At 30.8% G+C, this 23,270-nt stretch overlaps 1 protein-coding gene across 1 annotated transcript; it reads left to right on the forward strand.

Annotated features, from left to right (window-relative positions):
- Positions 1-7,568: 7,568 nt before the first annotated feature.
- Positions 7,569-8,404, forward strand: LOC7466252 (non-specific lipid-transfer protein 1). Its single transcript, XM_002323033.3, has 2 exons — positions 7,569-8,006; positions 8,164-8,404. The coding sequence occupies exons 1-2, from the start codon at positions 7,666-7,668 to the stop codon at positions 8,171-8,173; spliced, it is 351 nt and encodes a 116-aa protein (XP_002323069.1). The 5' UTR covers positions 7,569-7,665; the 3' UTR covers positions 8,174-8,404.
- The last annotated feature ends 14,866 nt before the right edge of the window (positions 8,405-23,270 follow it).

The raw sequence follows: 23,270 nt of genomic DNA on the forward strand, positions 1-23,270 counted from the left end.
CAACTAAATTTATTTGTCTAAAAACTCATTATTGTTTTATTATTAAAATTATAGTAAGATGAAAAAAAAACCAATTTTACCTAGGAATTTAAGTTTATAAGAATGTTCTTTTTTATTAATTATCTAATAATTATAGTTGTAAGTATTAATAACTACACTATATCAATTTATAATAACACTCTACATTAATATAACAGAGTGTTGATCGTGATCTAACAAAAGCTTCAATATCTCAAAAATATAAAAATTAAAATGGAAATTAAAAAAAGGGGAGAAGGTCTCGCAAGAGTTTTTTTTAAAAATTAATTGTTTCCTACACGACTTTTCCTATGTTTACTGACTCATCCTCCACATTGATCTGACACATTCAAATAAATTTAAAAAATTCTCTTACATGTTGACTTTAAGGTTGAATAAAAAACAACAACACCACATTTTTAACTAATTTCTTTGGTAATCATAAACATTTAGCCATATATTTTAGCCATTAATGGCGTGAAGAATACATCTAATTTCTTTGGTAATCATAAACATTTTCTTGATTTTAAATGATTGATATAATAATTGAAACATTTCCACTTTTTCAAAGGCTTGGTGGCTTGTCCACCGCACCGATTAGGGTTGGTGGTTTGTCCTCTCTCTCTCTTGCTAGCTCAATAAATAGGAACCAAAACCTTCCAAGTTTGTGCATGCATGATGTAAAGGTAGGAAAAGGAGTGAATATTCATAGCTGCTGATTGTGTGTTAAAGATGGAGACAGAGTTCTTGTGATATTTAATACTCATGAAAACATCAAAGAGAGGATAAGCTCCAAGCTATCCTAATTAATACACTCGTGCTCTTTTACATACGCATGGTCAGATTAATCACAATACGATCATCGAATTCTGGCCAAAATTACTGTTCCTTAGTATCCAAATTAACATCAATTCTTCAAAATTAAGACCTTTTTTTTAATGGTAAAACGATTATCATATATATATATATATATTAAGGCCAGTTATTAGGTACATTGGCTGGGAAAAAAAAAATACAATAGCTTCCATACGGAACCTTGAAAGAGAATTACATAAAACTAGCACTTGTCTCTAAATTAACATCCTTAATGCAATATTCCAGATTCCACCAGTATTGCGACAGATCGAAGCAGCATTGAGTTTTCCCAGCAACAGTAATTAACCCCTAGCTAGCTCGTTGCTGTAAGAAATTTGCTAATTAACCTGTTTTGGACCGCAAGCCAAGTGAGAAATTCCGCCTTTGGAGTTCTAGAGGCTATTGGTTTCCAAACATTAGGTACGTACTGCATGCCCTTGAATCAAAAGCTTAGTTGCAGGACTTAACAGTGTACAATGAACCTATTTCTTTCATGTAACCATATAAGCCTGTCTTATTGACGCGGGACTCGCATGAAAACTTAAGTTAAAGGATCAGTCTCGATCAGATAAATTACCAAATTTTAAGGTTGGTTTTGAATTTTATTTTATAATTTTTATTTTATTTTTTTATAAAGTTTTCACAGTCTCATAATTAAGGTTGCGTGTTTTGCGAATTAGCTATGTTTGACTTGGATTTTTTTGATTTTTTTTTCAATTTAATTTTTTTAATTTCATCATTTAATATGTTGATTGGAAATTAAACTTTATAATTTTTTTTATTTTCTAACTATGAAGTTATTTCGATTTCCTGTTCTGGGTTTGACAGGTTAATCCGGGCTGACCTGAATTATTTTTTTATTGTATTTTCATTTGATTTTTTTTTTTAATTTAATCTTTAAACTTTGAGTTGACTAAAAAATTGACTTTATAATTTTTTTTTATGTGGGTTTGTCACAGTATTATGATCAACGTCATTAGACTGGTTTCCTTAGTATTATCATGCTCTAGTGGTTTTTGTCACAGTATTAATAAAGATTCATGGAATGTACTGTTACTATAACATTATGGTGAGATATATAATCTTACAGCAGTTAGTCTCTTGTTTTCTCTAATTCTTTCAACTTTACATATGGCTAACACACCAAATTTATACAGCAATCTCTTTTCTTCTTCTTCCTTTTTTTTTTTTTTAAAAAAAAAAGCTTCATTAAACTTTACTAAAAAGTAGTTCATACAATAATAGTAGAGGCGGACTCCAACAAAAAAACAATTATGACACACCAGATTATAAAACATGAGCGGCTTTCTTAGCATTTCTATAAACTTGACTGAGATTGAAATTTAATTCTATTTGTGACAATTTTTTGCAATTCTCACGTAGAATAGAAACTTCAAACAACAATCTTCGCATCCAATTTTATCTCTAGAGATCAAGTACTCTAGGACACCTTCGAGCCCTCATGATTTGGACATTGTTGGAGAGAAAAAACCCGAAACCTTAATATACCAATCCTGGCTTATTATACTTATGAGATGCAATCTTGTGTGGTTGTTTTCAATCAAAGAATTTACAGTCACTGCTAACGACCAATTCCCATGCGCCATAGACTTCTGAACTTGAACCAGCTCATTTGCTTCTGCAAGAAGTCGGCAATCAATTTATTGCCCTAAGAATTATGAGACCTGTGAAAGAAGAAGCCAAATAGGATTTGATTGAACTTATCACTGATCAGGGAGGCGGGGAGAGAGAGAGACAGACAGAGAGTCAGGTGCAAGATCTTCATTTGATTTCATCACCGACACTATTAGAGTTTTTGTATTTGATTTTTTCAAAAAAATTGTTCTTTGTTTATTATAATTTAAGATAAAAATAATAGAGAGGTGGATGTGTTAAAGAAAAGCATCAAGTTATATATTGAACTTTACTGGTTCTTTTTTTTTTTTCTTACAATTATTATTAGATTTGCTGGAGTTAATGAGAGCGCTTTTAAATTTGTTTTTGAGATTTTTTAAGAATAGAAAAACATGAAATTAATATTTCTTAATAATTTTGAGGTGCTGTTGTAAAATATAAAATAATTTATTTTGATATATTTTTAAAATAAAAAATAACTTCACCACAGAAAATGTAGAGCTACGATTGTCAAAATCGGTGCCGCCTAGTGATTAATTGCTATCAGCTGGCTAGTGCCTCCCTATCTGACTCGAGGCATTTGACCCACGCTGCCACCCATGGGACACACACACGTACACTTTTTTTGTTGGGTTACACTGTCGCATCGGCTGCCGTGTCCCATTTCTATTGGCACAGATTTCGAGGTCTCGAAGGCCATTAATAAAGACCGGTATATTTGGTAATGCCCATTGTACTTCTCAAAAATAATTCTTAATTAAAATAATATATTTTGTGTATACTTCTTATTTGATACTAGCATTATTAAAAAGTATTTAAAAAACAGTGAAGAGGTAGAAATATCTGAGAAAATATTAAATGTAGATAAAAAATAATTAAAAATGAGCGGCCAGTAACACACCGAACCGCAGTTGACAAAAGGGTCCAAAACTCATGAATGAGGCACCGAGAAGCAGAGCCTGGGACCTAACTTTGCCTCCATTTTCATGGCTGTACTGTGGGCATGTCAGCTACTTGGTGAATCGAATTTGCTTGCATTCATTGCTAGTCGCTCGAAATTATGGTTGACAATGCCACGCTCCTGCTAGGAGTAGGTGTTCAATCCGTGAAAATAATTGCTTGATACAGGGATAGGGTATTCGCTGATTATGATTTTTTTAAAAGAATTTTTTGTTTTAAAATATATTAAAATAATTTTTTTTATTTTAAAAAAATTATTTTTGATATTTAAAAAATATTAATTTAAAGAAAAAAAAATAAATTTTTTAAAAATATTTTTAAAATGTTAAAAAATAAAAACACTTGATTTATCTTGCTTGCTTCTTGCTTCTGTGTTCGAATAGAAAGTGATGGCACTGCCTTCTGATTTACATATATAAACTTTTGTAAGTGTCGGACATTTGAATGGGTAGCTTATAATTGTTTTGCAATTTTGGGATTTTCATGTGATCTTGTTTCTCTCCTGCCATGGATCTAGGTTTTTCTTTGTTTGGGAGTGTTGGTATAATTATTTTTTAAAGTAATTTTCATGGTGAAATATATTAAAATAATTTTTTTAATAACAAAATTATTACGTATTAAAACAATTCAAAACATATAAAAAAATTAAATTTTAATAAAAAAAATTTAATTTTTTAAAAACATGATTTACACTACGTTGTCAAACATTTTAGCATCTTTTTACGGAAACTTTGCCTTATTTTTTAGTATTATCCCTTTTTTATTATTAAAAAGCAGGTTGAAAAGTATAAAAAATAATGACTATCAATTTATTTTTTATCCAAAAACAGGTAGAAACTAAAAAGGAAAAGAACCTTTAAAAAAAAACTTGGATTAAGACAATTTTTCCACGTAATTAAAAGAACCTAAACGCGCATGGCCAAAGTAAGAGTAAATAACTGTGGACTATAGCAATGGATTTATATTGTTACCCTTAAAAAATATCATTGAATTGACTTACAGGGATAGAATTGTATTTTTATATGATTCACTTGTCATTTTAGAATTATTTAGAGGTATTTAAGTTTTTTTTAAAATTTTTAAACCAATAAAATTACTTTGATATACTTAAAAGCAAAAAATCACTTAATTATAACTAAGAGTATTCTTGGATTTTTATTTTTTAATACACAATGTAATGATACAATCCCCCTTGAAATCAAAATTCTCAAAAGCATGTTTAAGAGATTGTCTCGTCATTTCATTATGTTTTTTCAACAATCACAATTTACAATTTAATCCTTCAATTATGTTATCTTTTGATATATAAAATAAAATAAATAAAAAATTACTAACAAGTATGTGGCATGTGTCAACCGCAACGAGTGCGGCTGACTCTATTGGTGGAAAGGTTTGTTATAGTGTGTTATTTAATGTGTCTTAACATTCTCTTCCTATTTGGACGGCGTGTATATGGTGAATCTGCCCGGTTTGACACAATTCAATTTTCTGTTTTTTCCCTCTTTGTTTCTCTCCTCTTTACTTTGATTTCCACACTACCCATGAAAAAAATCACAGTAGCCTTTTAATTTCTTTTCCTTCAGATTTAGTGCTTATTATTTAAATAACAATTGTTTTATTTAAGAAAATCACTTCATATTAGGAATTTCTTTTAATTTTATCCTCCTTTAGTTTCTCATCTCTTAAATTTGGTTCTTATTCTTATTTTTTTATTGTTATTTTTAAAAAATTTAAATGGTTTATAAATTTTATTTATTTTTTGCGATTTCATCCTCATCCTTTTTTTTTTTAATGTGTGGCCTCCGTTCCTTTTATTGCTATTTTTTTTTCAATTCCATCTTTTAAAATGAAATTGATTGGGAATTAGACTCTTTGATTGAGTCCGCGTTTAAGATTTTACGGGTTATGATTTTGCAAGAATAACCCTAATTTAAAATATTTGCCCGAGTTTGGTTTTTTTATATATATTATTACAGTTATCTGAAAATCTTAGAGTCGCCTTAACTTTTATCTTCTTACAAACAAAAAAATTTGACCCATCTCATTACTCTGTGCAAACCATTAATATAGGTCTACTCAAGTTTTTTTTAAAATTAATTATTTTTTGCACTTTCAGCTTTCAATATTTTTTTTGCCAGTTATTATTGGGCTTTTTATTTTACTTCTATATAAGTTTCATGATTTTATCACAATCTCATACTCACATTATGAGTTTTGCAAGATAATCATAGTAATCATAGTTAGACCAAGTCAATCAAGGGTGCCACCATCTCAATATTTGTTTTTTTAAAATATATTATGCAATATATCACTTTTGAAGCATTTAAAAAGTTTTTCTTGGCTTGGATGAATAAAAAATTTGAGTTTCTAGCATCTTTATATTTCTTACAGGTTAAAAATAATAAGAATAAGACCCAGAAGAGCGAGGCAAAAAACTTAGCCAGTTCCATTTAATGTTCATTAATGGGTGTTATTTGGTCACCCGTTAGCTTTATCATCTACAATCTCCATCCCAAATACCACAATTATTTATTTTTTAGGGTGTTGCTAATAAATATTTTTGAACACCTGTTAATGAGCATAAAACTCAATATAACCTCATTAAAACACTTTTTAAATAAAATTAATTGATTTAATTAATGATTGTACTTCACGATTAACTAAATAATCACTATATATTTTTTAAAAAACATTATAAGTTAGAGTTTGATTATTGAGACAGAAAAGATAAAGATAATGAAAATAAAAAAGGATAGAATAAAAATTGAGACTGAAATAAAATTATATTTGGTAATAATATACAAAATAAAGTGATTGTCTTCGTATCTTCTTTGGTTACGGTGAAAAAATATATTTTACTTTTAATATGTATTGTTATCAAACTTGCATATTAAAAAAAAAATTGATATTTTAATTGGTTCAAGTTTAAGAAACAATTGAGGAAGGATTGACTTGACCTGATCCGGTCAAAAACCCAAGTCAACTTGGGATAAAACATGAGTCAAAACTAGTTGAATTTTTGAAAAACAAAATCTTGGGTCAGCCGAGTTGACCCTCCCGACCCATGATCCATATCTTGTCTCGGATCGATTTTTAAGTTGGGTTTTAAAAATATTAAATTAACAACTTTTATCTACACATTGACTCGTGTCCACCAGTGTTGACCCTCTCGACTTGTGACCTGAACCTTATTTCGGGTCGACTTTTGAGTCAGGTTTTAAAATTATGATAAGAATCACTTTATCCTTACTTTGACATGGGTCAACCCGGGTTGACCCTCCTGATTTGTGACTAGGATCTTGTCTCGAATTGACTCCCGAATCAAGTTTTATAACTATTATAATAACCACTTTTATTTTATATTGACCTAGGTCGACTCAGGTTGATTTTCCTCACTCATGACCCGGACCTTACCCCGACTTGACCCTCAAGTCAGGTTTTAAATCTACGATAGTAATAATTTTTTTTTTTATATTGACTAATGTCAATGGTCAACTCTATCAGTGATTCGGGCTTTGCCCTGGATCAACCATCGAGTTGAATTTTAAAATTATAATAATAATTATTTTTATTTTTTTATATTTTAGTTTGACAAATTTATAATTGAGAGTTCTTTACAAAGATATATTAAGAATAAAAAATAAAAAGTACTGTTTTTATAGATATATTATCTTTGCACATCCTGTTTTGAAAATACTTAAATTTACTCAAAAAGTTTTGTAGACATATTTTTTTTTATATTTTTACGTTTATCTGAATCTCTATCTTTTTTATTTAACATATTTCTATCTTCACTTTATCTGTTATTTCTATCATTCTTTCTATCATAAAACAATAACCACACCATACCAAACATATTAATTATTATTAAAAATAATTAGTTAAAGAAACCTTTGACTTCTCAATTAATTTTAAGTGTCATGGCATGTTTGTTTCTCTCTCTCTCTCTAAAACTTCTTCTTTTCCTAGCTATCCCTCATTTAAGTTCTTAATTAATTATTTTCAATATACAAGTCATTAAATGAGGCCAACAACTAACCAACTCGAATTCATTTTCTTAGTTTCATTCAAACTTCTTCTATATAAACACCACTCCTGCTAGCCTTCTACCATCGCATTCACTCGAGAACTTCCTCTTCACTCTCAAATACTCAAGAAAAAAAAAAAGTTCTTTTAGCCTTCCCCAACCTATCAAACATGGCTAGTGCTAAGTCTGTCTGTGTTCTCTTGCTGTGCATGGTGCTCTCCGCCCCCATGTTGAACGTTGAAGCCCTGTCATGTAGTGTTGTGGCCAGTAACTTGGCACAGTGCCTTACCTACCTAAGAAATGGCGGGGCAGTTCCTCCCGCTTGCTGCAAAGGAGTTGGGACTCTCAACAATGCTGCTAAAACCACTCAAGATCGCCGAGATGCTTGTAATTGCATTAAAACAACCGCCGCTCAACTTGGCGGGGTTAATTCTAACTACGCAGCTGCTCTCCCTGGTCTCTGCCATGTCAATATTCCGTACAAGATCAGCACATCCACTAACTGCGCCAGGTTTGCACTTTATAACTTCTTCTATCTTATTCTTCGTTCCATGTATTTAATCTTGTATACCAAACAAAAGAATTGTTATAAATTAATGCCCAATGAATTTGCTAATTTCTCTTCCTGCTTAGAGAGTATTCTCTAACGTCTTTTTCTTCTGACGCAGCATTAAGTGAGGTGAGCAAGATCGAGCATCATCCATCGGGTTGCACCATGATCATAATAAAACTGCCTAAATAGGTGTTCGCCTCTATTGATGGGTCTCCACTAGGGCGAGTCCCCCATTCAGTCTTGTGTCGTTGTCTTTTTTTTGTTTTTTTAATGAGTAGCATGTGTCGTTATCTATGTATCCTTTGGCGGTATGAAATATGTAATGCAAATAAAATTCTACTATTTTGTTGATGTTATTTCCATGGTTATCTAATATTTCTTACCTTTTTTCTTTTTTAATCCAATATACCGTATTATTCAGATTTTCATTTGGCTGAAATTGAAGGCATTGAATGGAAGATTAATATACCTTAAATATTATTAAATAAACTTCTTAAATAATCCACAATCTATCTACTGATTCTTTATTTTGACCACCAAAACTCTAAAAGTACTTAAATTTCATCACCAAAAGCCAATAATTAAAATTTCAAAGGAATAAATTAATATCAAGATTTATCAAATTATTGAATTGAATTGTTGTAGGGCCCCTCGCTTAATTATCTAATCAGAAAAGAACATCAACACCACCGTAGACTTTATGTACACTTTCAGGACAGGCAACGGGCCCCATGAGCAGCAGCCATATCAGGCCATCGTATAGAGAATAAGCAAGTCGTCAGTGGCATTTCAAATTTCAAGCTCTTTATCACCACTTCGAAAAGTATCAGAGAAATTTTCTAGCTATGAATTCGGTATTAAAATCAATGAACGGTGCTTGGTTTCAATTTTGAATTCATTATTATATGTTTACTTTAGTTTTTGTTGTTTTTTATGTTTAAATGATTTTTATTTATCCATGAACAATGAGTTTCCATGTATTAGAAGTATTCATATTTATAAAAGCTGTAATTTTCATGTTGGTTTGGTTCATGCATGTATTGGTACATTTAAATTAACAAACACTAAGCATTGTGGCCAAAATACCATAGCATGTTTCTTGTTCATCCTCTCCCAAATAACTCCAGTTTGAAATAGTTAAATTTTTAAAATTTCATTAAAATTTTCAATTTGATGCTCATTTGTTTTTGCACAATTGAGCTAATTTGAACCTTAATTTTCAAAAAGTTTATTTTTGTCCCTCATATTTTTTGGTTTAGAGGTGATTGGTCCCTTTAATTTTTAAGTTTATTTCCTTTATTTCCAATCATTTTTCATGAGAGGAGAGAGAGCACTTTTGTATTGTAGTTTAGAGAGAGAAAATTATCGTTTATATCTATTCTAACAACCAAAATAGTTGAAATTAGTGTCAATGAGTTTCATTCGGTGAAGAGGATCTTATAGTGGTTGTTTTGAGTCTCAATATTGCCTAAAAAAATAGATCTAGGTCGAGGATAAGAAAATCTTTTCAGTTTGATTTTGTGATTTGAACTGTGTTTTGAGTTTATTAAATTGCTAAATTGGTCTCTACATGTTCTAGAACTAATTTCTGCCTTAGCAAGCGAAGCATCATTTATGTATTTTTTTTTTAAAAAGTGGCAGACGATTGTCTGCTCCTTGAAATGAGAAAAAAACAAGCCCAGGCGTGCGAGCCTGAGCTTTAAGGCCCGCGCGCCTAGGTTGTTCCTTCCAAAGACCTAGTGTGCCATAAACCTACGGTGTTAGGCTATATTTTGGGCTTTTTTTTAGATACATATTTATGAAAAAAAAAAACTATGTTAGTTTTATGATCTAAATTATAAGTTTGACGAATTAAACTATAACATCCAGTCTATTATTTTTTTAATGCGTCTTTCATCCCTTGATTTTTTTTAAAAAAGCAATTTCACATTTTGTTATTAATGATCTATTTTTTTATTTAACTTAAAATTTTAAAAAATACAGTTTCACTCTTTGTTTTCAACGATTTGCTTCTGCTATCTCAGTACATGCCTGTCATGATTTTTTTCTTTTAAAAAAACCTTTGATTAAAAAAATTACATGCACTTTATTGTTATATAAATCTATTAAATAAAAAATAATCTATGAAAAATAATATATATTAAATTTGATGACGTGCATAACTTGCATTAAGAGTTTGGTTGGTTGATTCAATTTCATATGTTTTATTTTTTTTTATAAAAACTAAGTTTTTATATCATTTTTTTCTTTAATATTGAATTAATTTAAGATTTAAGTTTTTAATTTATTGTTTTCAAGATTATCTTTGCAACTTGTGCATGTCAATCATGAATGATATAGGTTGATCCAATATGTTTCATTTTCAATATTAGATAAAAAATTTTGTCTTATATTAATTTTAAATTCATAAATAATTTTTTTTCTTTTTTTTTAAAAAAGATATTTTAGCAATACTTAGATTTTTCTTTTTTTTCTTTTGAAAACTTTTATTCTAACCCGCTACGTAATGTGGGACAATAAACTAGTATAACTCTAAAAAAATGTTGCTTGTATCATTATTGGCCGAACTCTTATTCTCAAACTCTGTATTTGTCTCTGCAAATCTGTTTTTTCTAAAAGTATTTTTTTTTCTCTAATCTTTTACAAACCTTAACTGTATGTGAGATTAGCTTGTTCTTGAATCTTGGCTTTTAATGCCATAAGTAACAGGAATTCACAAGGGAAGATGGAAACGACCATAGTTTTTCACATTTTAAGTTATTGAATAATTAATTCCATAAAACGAAATTAATAATATTTTCTAATAATATTTCAAATATATTAATAATTTCTTTCATTAATTTCAACAATGTAAATTGTAATAACTTTCCTATGATATTATATTATAGAATTACAATCAACGATCAAAGATATCATATATTTTTCCAATACTTAGTATAAAAACATATAAAAAAATAATATTATTTTTTCATTTTGCCCATGCTTCAATTATAATAAAGTCACACATAACCAAATACCAGTCTTTAGCTTATTAATCACAGTTTTTTTCAACAAAAATATGTAAAATCATTTTGTTTGATTCGAACGATTAATTACTAACTGTTTGTGGTTATCATGCCTAAAAAAATTACTAAAGCTACAGATTGTAGGAAAAAAAAGAAAGAAAAGAAGAGTCGTTAGTGTGTTTAGTATTATAATAGCTGTTGTGTTTGTGATTTGAAAAAAGTTATTTTATAAAAAGTATTTTTAGTTGAGGTTGATTTGATATTTATGTATATTTGGTTAAAACTGTGGTTGAAATTGAGATTGAATAAAAAGTAGTTTAATGTGTTTGGTTAATAATGTTTTTGAAATTGAGGTTATAAAATAATTTTAAAAATTATATATTAATATTGATGGTTTTTAATTTAAATATTGTAGATTTAACTATTGTTATTACATCATGAAATAAATAATACTTTATATAAAATAATTTTTATTGTTCCATTAAACTATCTACAATTCCATCACGTATGAAATACATCCGACAAGGACTTCAGTTTTTTTGGTTTCTTAAGCGTGCAACAACATCAGGTAAAATATAATCAGGAACAAAATTGAGATTGCGATCAAATTCTGCAAATGCTACGTCATCAAGCGATCTCTGTCTAATTTATGTAGTGTCATTGAATAATGTTAAACACTAGTTTTTCAAATAAAACACAATTAAAAAATAAAAAATAATTTTTAATGGGTCGGATCTGGTTCAATGCATTTTGAGTTTTGAACTGGAACCGGTTCGATCAGAACAGTGTAGCTACATTGTTCTATTCATGCTAATTAATTAACATGAACAGTATGCAAGAAACAATATTTTGCTGCTTTTCTTGTGTTTCGGACGCAAAAACATGTGGGATCCATATATAATAAAATGTATTTTTTTCTTTACTAAAGAAATTGCATCTGTATTTTAAGCAAAATACAGAAATAACCTCGTTATCAAACGAAGTCTCACTTCCTGAAAGCAACCGAAGGTCACACCTTAGAAGATTTTATACCCTTTCATCTCCCTATTAATTGTTAGTAGGTGGCAAGTATGTGTTTTTTTCTACCACTTCAGCCAGAAAGATATACGTACAAATGATAAGTTAATAACTTTCATTAAATAATATCTTTTTCATCCTGATTTAAATTTAAAATTTAAACTATATCTTAATTAACTAATATGTATTTATAGTCTCAAGAGTATTTATTTATAGAAATTGATCTGTCCTTTCAGATAGCATGGAAGACACCTTTTCTTTTCTTTGATGTTTACAAAATTTGATTGGCAGCCGTCTCCCATTCTATTGGCTGTATTTTTGTTTTATTTGATTGTGTCATTGTAGATTATTTTTAAAGTATTTTTTATTTAGAAATGTATTAAAATGATATTTTTTATCTTTTAAAAATTATTTTTAATATCATCGTATTAAAATAATCTAAAAACACTAAAAAATATTAATTTAAAATAATTTATTTTTAATTGTTTTAAAAATATTTTTAAAATAATAATAATAAAAAAGCTGACAGCGGCCCTTGCCGGGGTCACCGATTTGGATTCTTGATTTGTCCTCTCTCTGTCTCAATTATGAACCACAGCGGTGGTCCAAATTCGTGCACGATCAACGGAGCAGGTTTTTTTAGCCAAAACCTAATTTTGCCTCCAATTTCATGGTAATGTGACACGTGAAGCCTTAAAAAACATGAGTTGGCTACTCACCAAGAAAAACTCTATTGCCCCACAAATGTTATCAACTAAACAGTAGTTAAATTAAAGCTGAATATTCACCCACTTGCCTTTTCTAGAATACAAGTTGCCTCATTGTCCAAAAAATAATTAATAGCCACGATTCTGATTGAATGTGACACTTGACTTTTATTTTCTTTTTTTTTTTTTTTTTTTTTTTTTTTTTTTTTTCCCCCCTTTTTTTGCTCGGACGAAAAAGAATATGCCAATGTCACTTACATTTACCATGTACGTATACTAAGTCACCTAATTAAAATCAATTATATTGTTTAAAAATACATAAAAAATAAATGAATTAATTATATTGTTTTTTTTTTTTTTGTCTTTCCCCACTTTTTTTTTCTTCGTTTTCTTTTAGGTTTTACATGTTTTTTTCCTTTTCTTTTTTTTCCCCCAAGATTGCCTTTTTTTTTGTTTTCTTTTTAAAATTATCTTTGTCAATTGTTTTTAATAATGAACTGGTTGAAAATTTAGTTCTATAATTTTTTTTCTTTAAACATTATGGATTACTACAATGTTTCCCTACATGGTTTTTTTTTTTATGAATTTTCTTCTTCTTCTTCTTCTTTTTTTCAAAATGGTCTTTGTCGATTTTATTTTTTTCATATTGAGCTGATTGAGAATTTTACTTTGTAGTTTTTTTTTAAACACTGTAGATTGTTACAATGTTTCCCACATGGTTTTTGTTTTGCTACAATGTTTCCCCACATGTTTTTTTTTCAAAACTATCTTTGTCTATTTTTTTTTTAATATTGAGCTGATTGAGAATTTAGCTTTAACTTTCCCTACATGTTTTTTCTTCCATTTTTTTTTTCCAAAATTGTCTCTTTTTTTTTCATTTTTTGTGTTTTTTTTTCAGAATTATTTTTGTTGATTTATTTTTTTAATATGGAGTTGATTGAGAATTTAGCTGTAAAACCTCTGGGCGAAAAATCATAAATTGACAAGTTTCATGTAAAATAAAAAAATTCATAACTCTTGATCGGGTTATCAAAAAATTCTGAACATTTGTGTGGAGCATTCGAATATGATGCCTTAGCTTGGGTTAAAATTTCAGAATTTTTAGAGAAATTCAGAAATTTAACGAAAAATCAAGGAAACTCAGCTGAAATTTTCAAAAACAAAATTCCTATCATCTTAGACATATTATTCAAAACTTAAAATTAGTAAAGAAATGTTTGAGATTTCATGACATTATAATTTGAGGATGTTACATTAGCTTTGTAGTTTTTTTTCTTTAAAACACTGTAGATTGCTACAGTGTTTCCCCACATGGTTTTGTTTTTCTTTTTTTTATGATTTTTTTTTCAAAATTTTCTCTGTCGATTTTTTTTTTCCATATTAAGCTGGTTGAGAATTTAGCTTCATAGTTATTTTCTTTAAAACACTATGGATTGCTACAATGTTCCCCCACATGATTTTTGTTTGTTATGATTTTTTTCACAATTATCTTTGTTGATTTTATTATTTTTAATATTGAGCTAGTTAAGAATTACAACTGTAGATTTTCTCATGAAACACTATAGATTACTACAGTGTTTCCCTACATGGTTTTTTTTTTCCTTTTGTTATTTTTTTGTTATGATTTTTTCCAAAATTTTCTTTGTTAATTTTATTTTTTTAATATCAAGCTGATTAAAAATTTAGCTTAGTAACTTTTTCCTTGAAAACATTATGGATTGCAACAATTTTTCTCCATATAATTGTTTTTCCATAAACCCACGACAACGCACAAGCATGCCACAAGCCCGCGGCATCACGCGGGCATGACATCTAGTTTGGCATCTATTTATTGAAACTTTACGCCTAGGGCTAAACAAATAAATAAAAAGGTGGACCATGTTATACTATCCAAAGAAATAAAGAAAAATGAAAAAATAAAATGGAGGAATTTAGGGTTTTATTGATACTGTCTAATGTAATAAAATAATAAAACAGAATTAGTTTAATATAAATACAAAGAGACTATATATAGGCTAAACAAATAAAACTGAAAAGAAAATAAAAAGACTATTATACTTATAATAAAAATAACCTTATATTTCATAACATCTCCCTTCAAACTCAAGATGCAACAGCTACAAGCATTGAGAGTTTGCCAACTAGAAAATAAAAGCGGGAAATAGAACGGGACTTGATAAAGAAATCTGCAATCTGCAAAAAAGATGAAATAAAGGGCAAAATAATGGTGTCATGCTTGAGACAATTACGAGTAAGATGACAATCAATCTAAATGTGCTTAGTTCGTTCATGAAAAACTGAGTTGTGAGCATTTTGAATAAAACTCTAGTTGTCACAATACGTAAAAGTGGGATGAGAAGGAGGAACTCCTATATTTGCAAGTAACTACTGTAACCAAACAATCTCTTTGGTAATAGATGTATAACACAATATTCTGCTTCGTTTGAAGATTGAGAAATAATGGATTTTCTCTTGCTCTTTCAAGAAACCTTGTCGATCGGGATAAAAAAAAGAATTTCAGGCCATTTTAGGTCAAAACTATCATTTTCAGGGAAAACTGGTGCCTCCGAGCAATACAGATCAAACCACGTCGATCAGGGTAAAAAAATGAGTTTCAGGCTGTTTTGGATCAAAACCGTCATTTTCGGTCAAAACCATGTCCACAGGGTCAATACGAGTCAAATCGTGTCAACTAAGATAAAAAATGAGTTTCGGGCAATTTAAGGTAAAACTGTCATTTTCGGTGAAAATTGATCCCACAAGGCAATACGGGTGAAATCATGTTGACCGGGGTAAAAAATGAATTTCAAGTCGTTTTGGGTCAAAATCATCATTTTCAGTCAAAACCGTGTACATCAGGTCAACATGAGTCAAATCGTGTCGATTGCGATAAAAAATGAGTTTCAGGCCATTTCGGGTCAAAACTGTAAATTTCAATGAAAATTGATCTCATCAAGCAATTTTGGTCAAACCATGTTGACCGGGGAAAAAAATAAGTTTCAGGCCGTTTAGGGTCAAGGCCATCATTTTCGGTCAAAACCATGTCCATCGAGTCAAAGTGAGTCAAACCATGTCAAAACCGTGTCCACCAAGTTGAAACTTGTTGAAAAATATTTTTTGGTATTAAAAATTGATTTTTAGTGGTTGAAACGAGCTTTTTCTAATACTGATTTGATTTTTCAGTTTTACCCGTGTGTGTGTGTATATATATAATAAAACAAAAATTAATAATGTATATTTTGTTTTCAATGGAACAGTTGGTTAATGAGAAAACTTTCTTCAAGACGACTCCGTGTCTATTGTCGTTTTTTCTGGACATAAATGGCGTGACTCTTTAAGTGGTAACAAGTGAAAAGTTTGCAAAAAACAAAAAAAAAAGGGGACAAAGAATATGAAATGTTAATAACTCAAATTATACTTTAAATATTTTTTTTTAGTTTTTCTTCTAGTAAGATATTGATTTTTATAAAAAAAACAAATAAAAAAATAAAAAAAATATCCTAATAGTTAGATCTAATTGTTTTACTTCTAAACCCTTGATTGGATCTGGTCTAATGCGGCATGCCATACTAGATTAAAACCCAAATCCATCTCAACCCTTAAAAAAAATGTCTTTTGATCGTATCTTGTCACGTCACCCGACGTCGCACGTGTGCGGCGTCACAACTATATTCCACTTCATGTAAGTATATGGAAATCAAGAAATATAGGGATACAAAAATTTCTTGTTTTTTATCAGTGGAAAGATGGAATGAGAGTCGCCACCTATTATTTTGGTCACTAGGAACGCTAACTGGTCTCAGAGATTGGGTACGGGAACTGGTTGCGTAAAGAAAATGTATTAGCACCTCAGATACGTCATACCTTAAGTAAGTTGCATTTGTTTGATTGTCTGATAAAATCTAAGGCCTTGCTGTATTTTTTAATTGTTGGTTTGTCAATGTTTTAAGAAAAGTCCTCATCGGTAAGGAGATCCTCATCTTATTGGGTAAAAACCTAACCGTTCTAAAGTCTATAAAAGAAACTTCTTTTCTAATATCAGGAATATATTTTACATATAAATTTGTAATCTTAAATATTAAAAGAAAAGAAAATATTTTTTTTGGAATTTTTGAAATATTGGCCTAGTTCTCGTGACTTTAATAAACGAGTTATTAAAGCCAAAATACATGTCAACACATATTTTTGAATTTTTGTTGAATGCAAATACGATACGATTTTTTTTGAAAGAGACTTGGCCGTATTCAAGAAAACAAAACATCCTTTTTGTTTTTTTGTAATTTTTGCAATGTTTCAACGAAAATCAGGTATTTTAATACAATACTTGTATCTTTACGGTATAAAAATACAAAACAATATTAAGCGAAATTGATAAAAAAATATGCTGGAAAACCATAAAATTTTCCGAAAGGATTTTTTTTGAAAATTTTTGGACTAGGCCAGACCCAACCCATGAATTTTGGTCTGCGCCGGCGCTGCCCGACCTAGTGAATAGTGGAGATGCTCTCCACTGTTCACTTGAAGAACAGTAGAGGCATTGAAGAAGAAGAAGGAAGTTGACCTGGCGGCATTGGTGGTGCTGACGGTCACGGTGATGCTAGTGGCGGTTCTCGGTGGTGTTATTGTGATTGTAGACGGTGGTTGCTTCCGGTTTCTGTTTTTTTCTTCTTCCCTGCTGCTTTTGGTTTTCTTGGCTCTTTCACTCTATTTTTTTGTTCTTCTCCTTTGGTTCTCTAGTGGTGGCGGTGCTGACTGTTCACGGTGAAGCTAGTGGCAGTTCTCAGTGGTGTTGTTGTGTTGGCAGACGATGGTGAAGGTTTTGCCGTCTGAAGGCCGCAATGGAGAAAGAGAGAGAGGATAAAGGTTCGGCTAGCAGCAGAAATGAGGGGGGAGGCTGGTTTTTTTGTCAATTTTGCACCCAATTCTCTACACCCCTGGACCATGAAAATCAAATCTATTTATAGGCGATGGAAGATTGAAGAGGGACACTTTGTCTCTTTTGGTGCCAAATATCGATCATAGGATCGACCCGAAAGCATTCCAACGATTGTTTCAAAGTAGCAATGATGAATTGTCAATTTTGTACAGGAAAATGACTGGTGGGGTTGGCCACTTTAGGGCGGTGCCACTGCCCATGCAGCCTCCATTAGACCTAACGACTTACACTGTCATGTGGTCAAGTGTTAGGGGATCATTTGCGTGTGGGTTTCGTCTAATTTGGGGAAGCAACAAGGTGTCAAACGCCTTGGGAAGGAGGCGCCTCGGGCAGCCTCATTGCAGAAGAAGATGAATAGTCATCTTCAAAATGTCGTCGTTTTGGATACTTAGGCTTTAGTCTTTTGATTTGTGATATCTTTCTAATTACACCCCTGATTGGCATAAAACTTTCCATTGTGTTCAATTTCACCCTTGACGAACTTCAACTCAAACCCCAGATTTCAACGTCATTTTCTCTTTGGTTCATGGTTTTGAATTTATTCAATTAAGTCTCTAATTGACAGTCAAATTTCAATATTTATGCAATTAAACCCATTTATTTGACCAAATCAACTCTCAACAATTCTAAATTTACCCAGAACTTTAACTTCTTTCAATTAGAACTCCAAATTGACTTAAAAATCAATTTTTCTTGCAATTAAACCCTCCATAAATTCAATTAAACCTTCAATAAAATTTAATTGAGTCCATAAACATCTGATTTTGGATATTTCTTTCTCAAATTGAATTTTTCTTTGTCAACAAGGCTCTCATCAGTCAACGATATATTGTCAAATTTCAATCTTTGTATTTTGAACCTCCCCAACCAATTTTTAGCCATTTTTCTAGGTGCTCTAGCCTCCTCTTCTCACTGCTATTATTTTTTTGGATTTTTTGTTCTTAGTTCGAATAATTTTTTTTTTGAAGAGAAAAAATGAATTTGGGGAATAACCAAAAAAAAATATTATGACACCTATTGTACTAAGCATCCAATGCATCTTATCATACCAAAACAAATATTTGTCAATCAAGACCGTCAGATAAATTTTTAGATCAAGCAAATATTTTTCAATCAGGATCATCAGATCAATTTTTAGATCAAGCAAATCATAGCAGAAGGATCAATTCAGAAGTGATCCAACGGTCGACAAGCTCCGGGTGCACCGTCTTACCATGCTCGCATCCTCACCGTAGAAAACCTCAGAGACTCTCTCTCCTCTCGTCGGTGATTCTCTATGTCTTTAGATCCCACAACTTCGGCCACATCAAGCCACTAGACCACCACAGAAAGACTCATCTCCTCCTTGCAAGCAAAGCCAGGTGGTTTTCATCGATTTCGCCTCCTAAAATGTCTGGGAAAAAGACGCAACATCTTCAGCCACCCAAAGCTTCAAACGATCGATTCTCTCTTATCAACCATCAATGACCACCACCACTATCATTATCAGAATCCTCTCATCGAGATATACCAAAATTTGTCCTTTTTGGCCCGGGATCTTGCCGAAAAAGTTCCCCTGGCGTGAGCTACACGTGCCACAAGGCTTTTTTTTTTTTATATCATTTCCAGGGAATTTCAAGGGTACTTCTATTTTTTTCTATACAGTGACACTCAAGTAATTTTATGGACTTTTAAGGGTATTTTGTTTGAATTTTTATACATTTATCTTTATTTTTGTTTTGTATTTTTTGGAAATGCCCCAAATAAATATAAAGAAGAATGACAACACAAGTCCAACACCCAGTTTATCCCGTCATTGTACACGGGTTCAAAGCTCAATTCTTAAATATAGGTTATGTCCTTTTCTTAGCGATTCCAACGTAATCTTCCTTTTCAGGAATGAATGTTATTCGTTGACACGTTTTTTTTAATTAAAAAAGGACCGATGTCAAAAGTTTAGAAACAAATATGGATTATGTCTATTGTTTCTTTTTGCAACTTGGACGTAACTCTCATTTTTATGGTTAAACATAAACATTTCGACGAGTCTTCTAATGTTAGGGATTGATGTCATTTTTTGATGTGTCTTCTATTTTTAAGGATCGATGTTAACCCTAAAAAAACAAATTGCAAATAAGCTCATAATATTATAGCTTTTGAATAAAATAAAATAAAAACACAAGTAAGGGTAACCTTTCACTTGAAATGATGATTTAAAGGTGATGTCTTACTTCCCTTAATCATAACTAACCAAGTACTTGAGTATATAAGACCAGTGTCTAATTTGGGATTTCTAGTTCCCTCAAATTACTAGATGGCGATTCCAATAAAATCTTCATTTCCCCGATTATTTTTTTAATAAAACAAATTAGAGCCATCGAGCGATGTTGTGTATTGACATAAGAGAATTACCCAGAAAGATACAGAAACCAGTAACAGGCTTGCGATCTGTGGGATCACTGTCATGATCAACATCAGAATATGCACGCAGCTCAAAGAAAAAGATGTATGAAAGTAAAAGACTTTAAAAGATTGTACCTCAAAGATATCGCAAAATATAAAAAAACTATTACTCAATGAACATAGTAGGAGAAACAACAAACTGGCTATAACATGAACAACATATGCAATATCTGGATTAATAATAGTGAGATATACTAAACTTCAAACAATAGTACGATATAAAGTAGGATCTAACAAAAGTAAATCATCAGAAGAAGAATATTTTATGATAACCTCTGTAACACCCCACCTCACTAGCAAGATATTGTCCGCTTTGGACCTCCCAGTCCACCCATGTCTAGTGCTTCCACCCAGGTCCCCCTCACGGGTTTGTTCTTGGTAGCCACGCATGACCCCAAAACGCATCTTACTAGTTAAGGTGAGCATGCACTTATAAGGCCCTGGCTTTGGATGCTCGCTTCCGATGTGGGATCTTACAACCTCAATAGGAGTATCTGCAACATATTTCGACTGAGAAAGAAGATAACCTCTAGGTGAGTAGGACATCTCAATACCCAAGAAATATTATAGAAAACCCAAATTTTTCATTTTAAACTATTTAGATAACTCTACTTTCAAAACTGAAATACCATCAATATCATCACTAGTAATAATCATGTCATCAACATATAAAAACAAAATGATACGAGCTGCATAAATACACTTAACAAAAAAAGCAAAATCATGATTATTAGAAACAAATCCAAGAGAAGACATCAAAATAGAAAATTTATCAAACCAAGCACGAGGTGTTTGTTTAAGATCATATAACATTTTCTTGAGCTTACAAACATATCCAAAATCATGTGAAACACTAGGAAAGGGAGTCATATAAACTTCTTCTTGAATATCTCCATTCAAGAAGGTATTTTAAACATCAAATTAAGAGATATGCCACTTACAAACCAAAACTACTACAATGAGAGTATAAATAGTAGTTATTTTTTGAAACATGAGCAATTGTCTCCTCATAATGCATACCATACTGTTGAGAGTATCCTTTTGTAACCAACATAGCTTTGTATTGCTCAATAGATTCATTAAAATTAGTCTTGATCTTATACACCCAATGACAACCAATAACACTCTTACTAGGAGGTAGAGAAACCAAATCCCAAATATTTGTCTTATGCAAAGCTGAAAGTTTCTTATTCATAGCTTGTTGCCAAAGAGGATCAAGAATTGCCTCTTTATAGGAAGATGGCTCAAAGAGATAATGAATAATAGCTAAAAAGGAAGTAAAAGATGAAGAATATCAAGAATAGATAAAATCTAGTAACCTTGTGGACTTATGAATGTGTATGGATTGATGTAGAGGTGGATCCACAATCTCAGACGGCGCTTGAGAGATCATAAAAGAAAAGAGAGCTTTAGGTGTACCGGAGAGTAAAGTGTCAGTTTCTACAGAATAATCAGTACGGAGTAGAATGTAGAGGTACCAAGGTAAGAATATTAGAATAGGGATTTGAAATACTACGAACTTGAGATGATATACTATTAGAATCCTTAGAAAAGAGATTTATATGAATAAGATCAGATGTAGTCAAGTTATGAGTAGTGGATGAAATAGAAAAGAAAGGTATATGCTCGAGAAAGACAACATGATGAGACACATAAAGTTTTTAAATTATTGGATCAAAACAACAATACCCACTTTTACATTCTGCATAACCAAGAAAGACACAAATAACATATTAAGAGGATAATTTACTGTATTTTACATGAAGACGAAAAATGAAACAAGTACAACAGAAAACTCTAAAGAAAGAATAATCAGGGACATACCCATACAACTTTCAAAAGGAGAAACTAAAATATAAGAAGATAAAATTGTATTAATCAAACCTACAGCAGTAAGAACAACTTCACCACAAAACACACCAGGAATAGAAATAGATAACAAGAGAGAACGAGTAATTTCAACATTGTGCCTATGTTTTCTTTCAGCAATGTTATTTTGCTCAAGAGTATCTGTACACGAAGTTTAGTGAAAAGTTCCATCTAGGGAAAACAACTCACAAAATTTATTGCAGGTGTATTCCTCACTCAAATCACATCTAAAACATTTGATAACAATAGAATGTTGAGTTTTGACAAGAATTCAGAACTATGTTTCATTAAATAAATATAAAAATAACGAGTATGATCATCAATAAAAAAAACATAATATCGACTCTTTTTTTGTGGCAACAAGGAGAAGGTCACCATGCATCAGAATTAATCAAATTAAATGAACAAGAAGAAACATAAATACATTGATTAAAAGGTAAAATGAAAAATTTCATCAATTTACATCCACTACAATAAGAAATATCACAAGTTTGCTATAAGAAATCTCAAATAAGAAGATGAAATATGACTTAGATGAGAATGCTATAAATAAAAACTAGAAGAAGAAGACAAATCAAACATAAAAACTAGAAGAAGGACTCAATGCAAGTTTTGAAATAAGATAAACATTAAGAAGACACAAACATAAATAAGACAAATCAACACTAGTAGCAACAACAACAACTGACACTTTTAACCCATTCAAAATATATAGTCCCCCTCTCCTATAACTTGTTTCAATTAGTTTTTAAGACTGTAGATCCTGCATACAAAAAAAAAAAAGAGAGAAAAAGATGACTAAATAATTCCTAAAATCACAGAACTGACCAACAAAAGCAAGATTCAATGCGAGTTTTGAAATAAGATAAACATTAAGTAGAGACAAGCGAGGTGTGATAACAGAACCAACATTTGCCAAAGGCATATGAGTGTTATTACCAGTCATGACAGGAATAAAAAGGATATAAAAAAACAAAATATGAAGAATCAGGAAACATATGATATGAAGCACCGGAATTCATAATCCATTTAGAATGTGACATACCTGAAGAACTATGAGGCAACTGGCCTATGAAAAAAAAAAGACATAGCATGTGGTTGTCAGGGGAGAAACTTGTAAAGTTGCTCAGTCAGAGTACTATGATCAATGATAGGACCTGAAGAAACTACTATTATAGTATTAGACTGTGGTGGTTTGTAATCTTGAGATGGTCTGCGAGCATTATATTGTAACTGGTTGCCAAGC

The sequence above is a fragment of the Populus trichocarpa genome, chromosome 16 (genome assembly GCF_000002775.5).
Source record: "Populus trichocarpa isolate Nisqually-1 chromosome 16, P.trichocarpa_v4.1, whole genome shotgun sequence".
Lineage (NCBI taxonomy): Eukaryota > Viridiplantae > Streptophyta > Magnoliopsida > Malpighiales > Salicaceae > Populus > Populus trichocarpa.

Coding starts and splice junctions, on each gene's coding strand:
- LOC7466252 (XM_002323033.3), top strand. CDS start 7,666: ATGGCTAGTGCTAAGTCTGTCTGTGTTCTCTTGCTGTGCATGGTGCTC.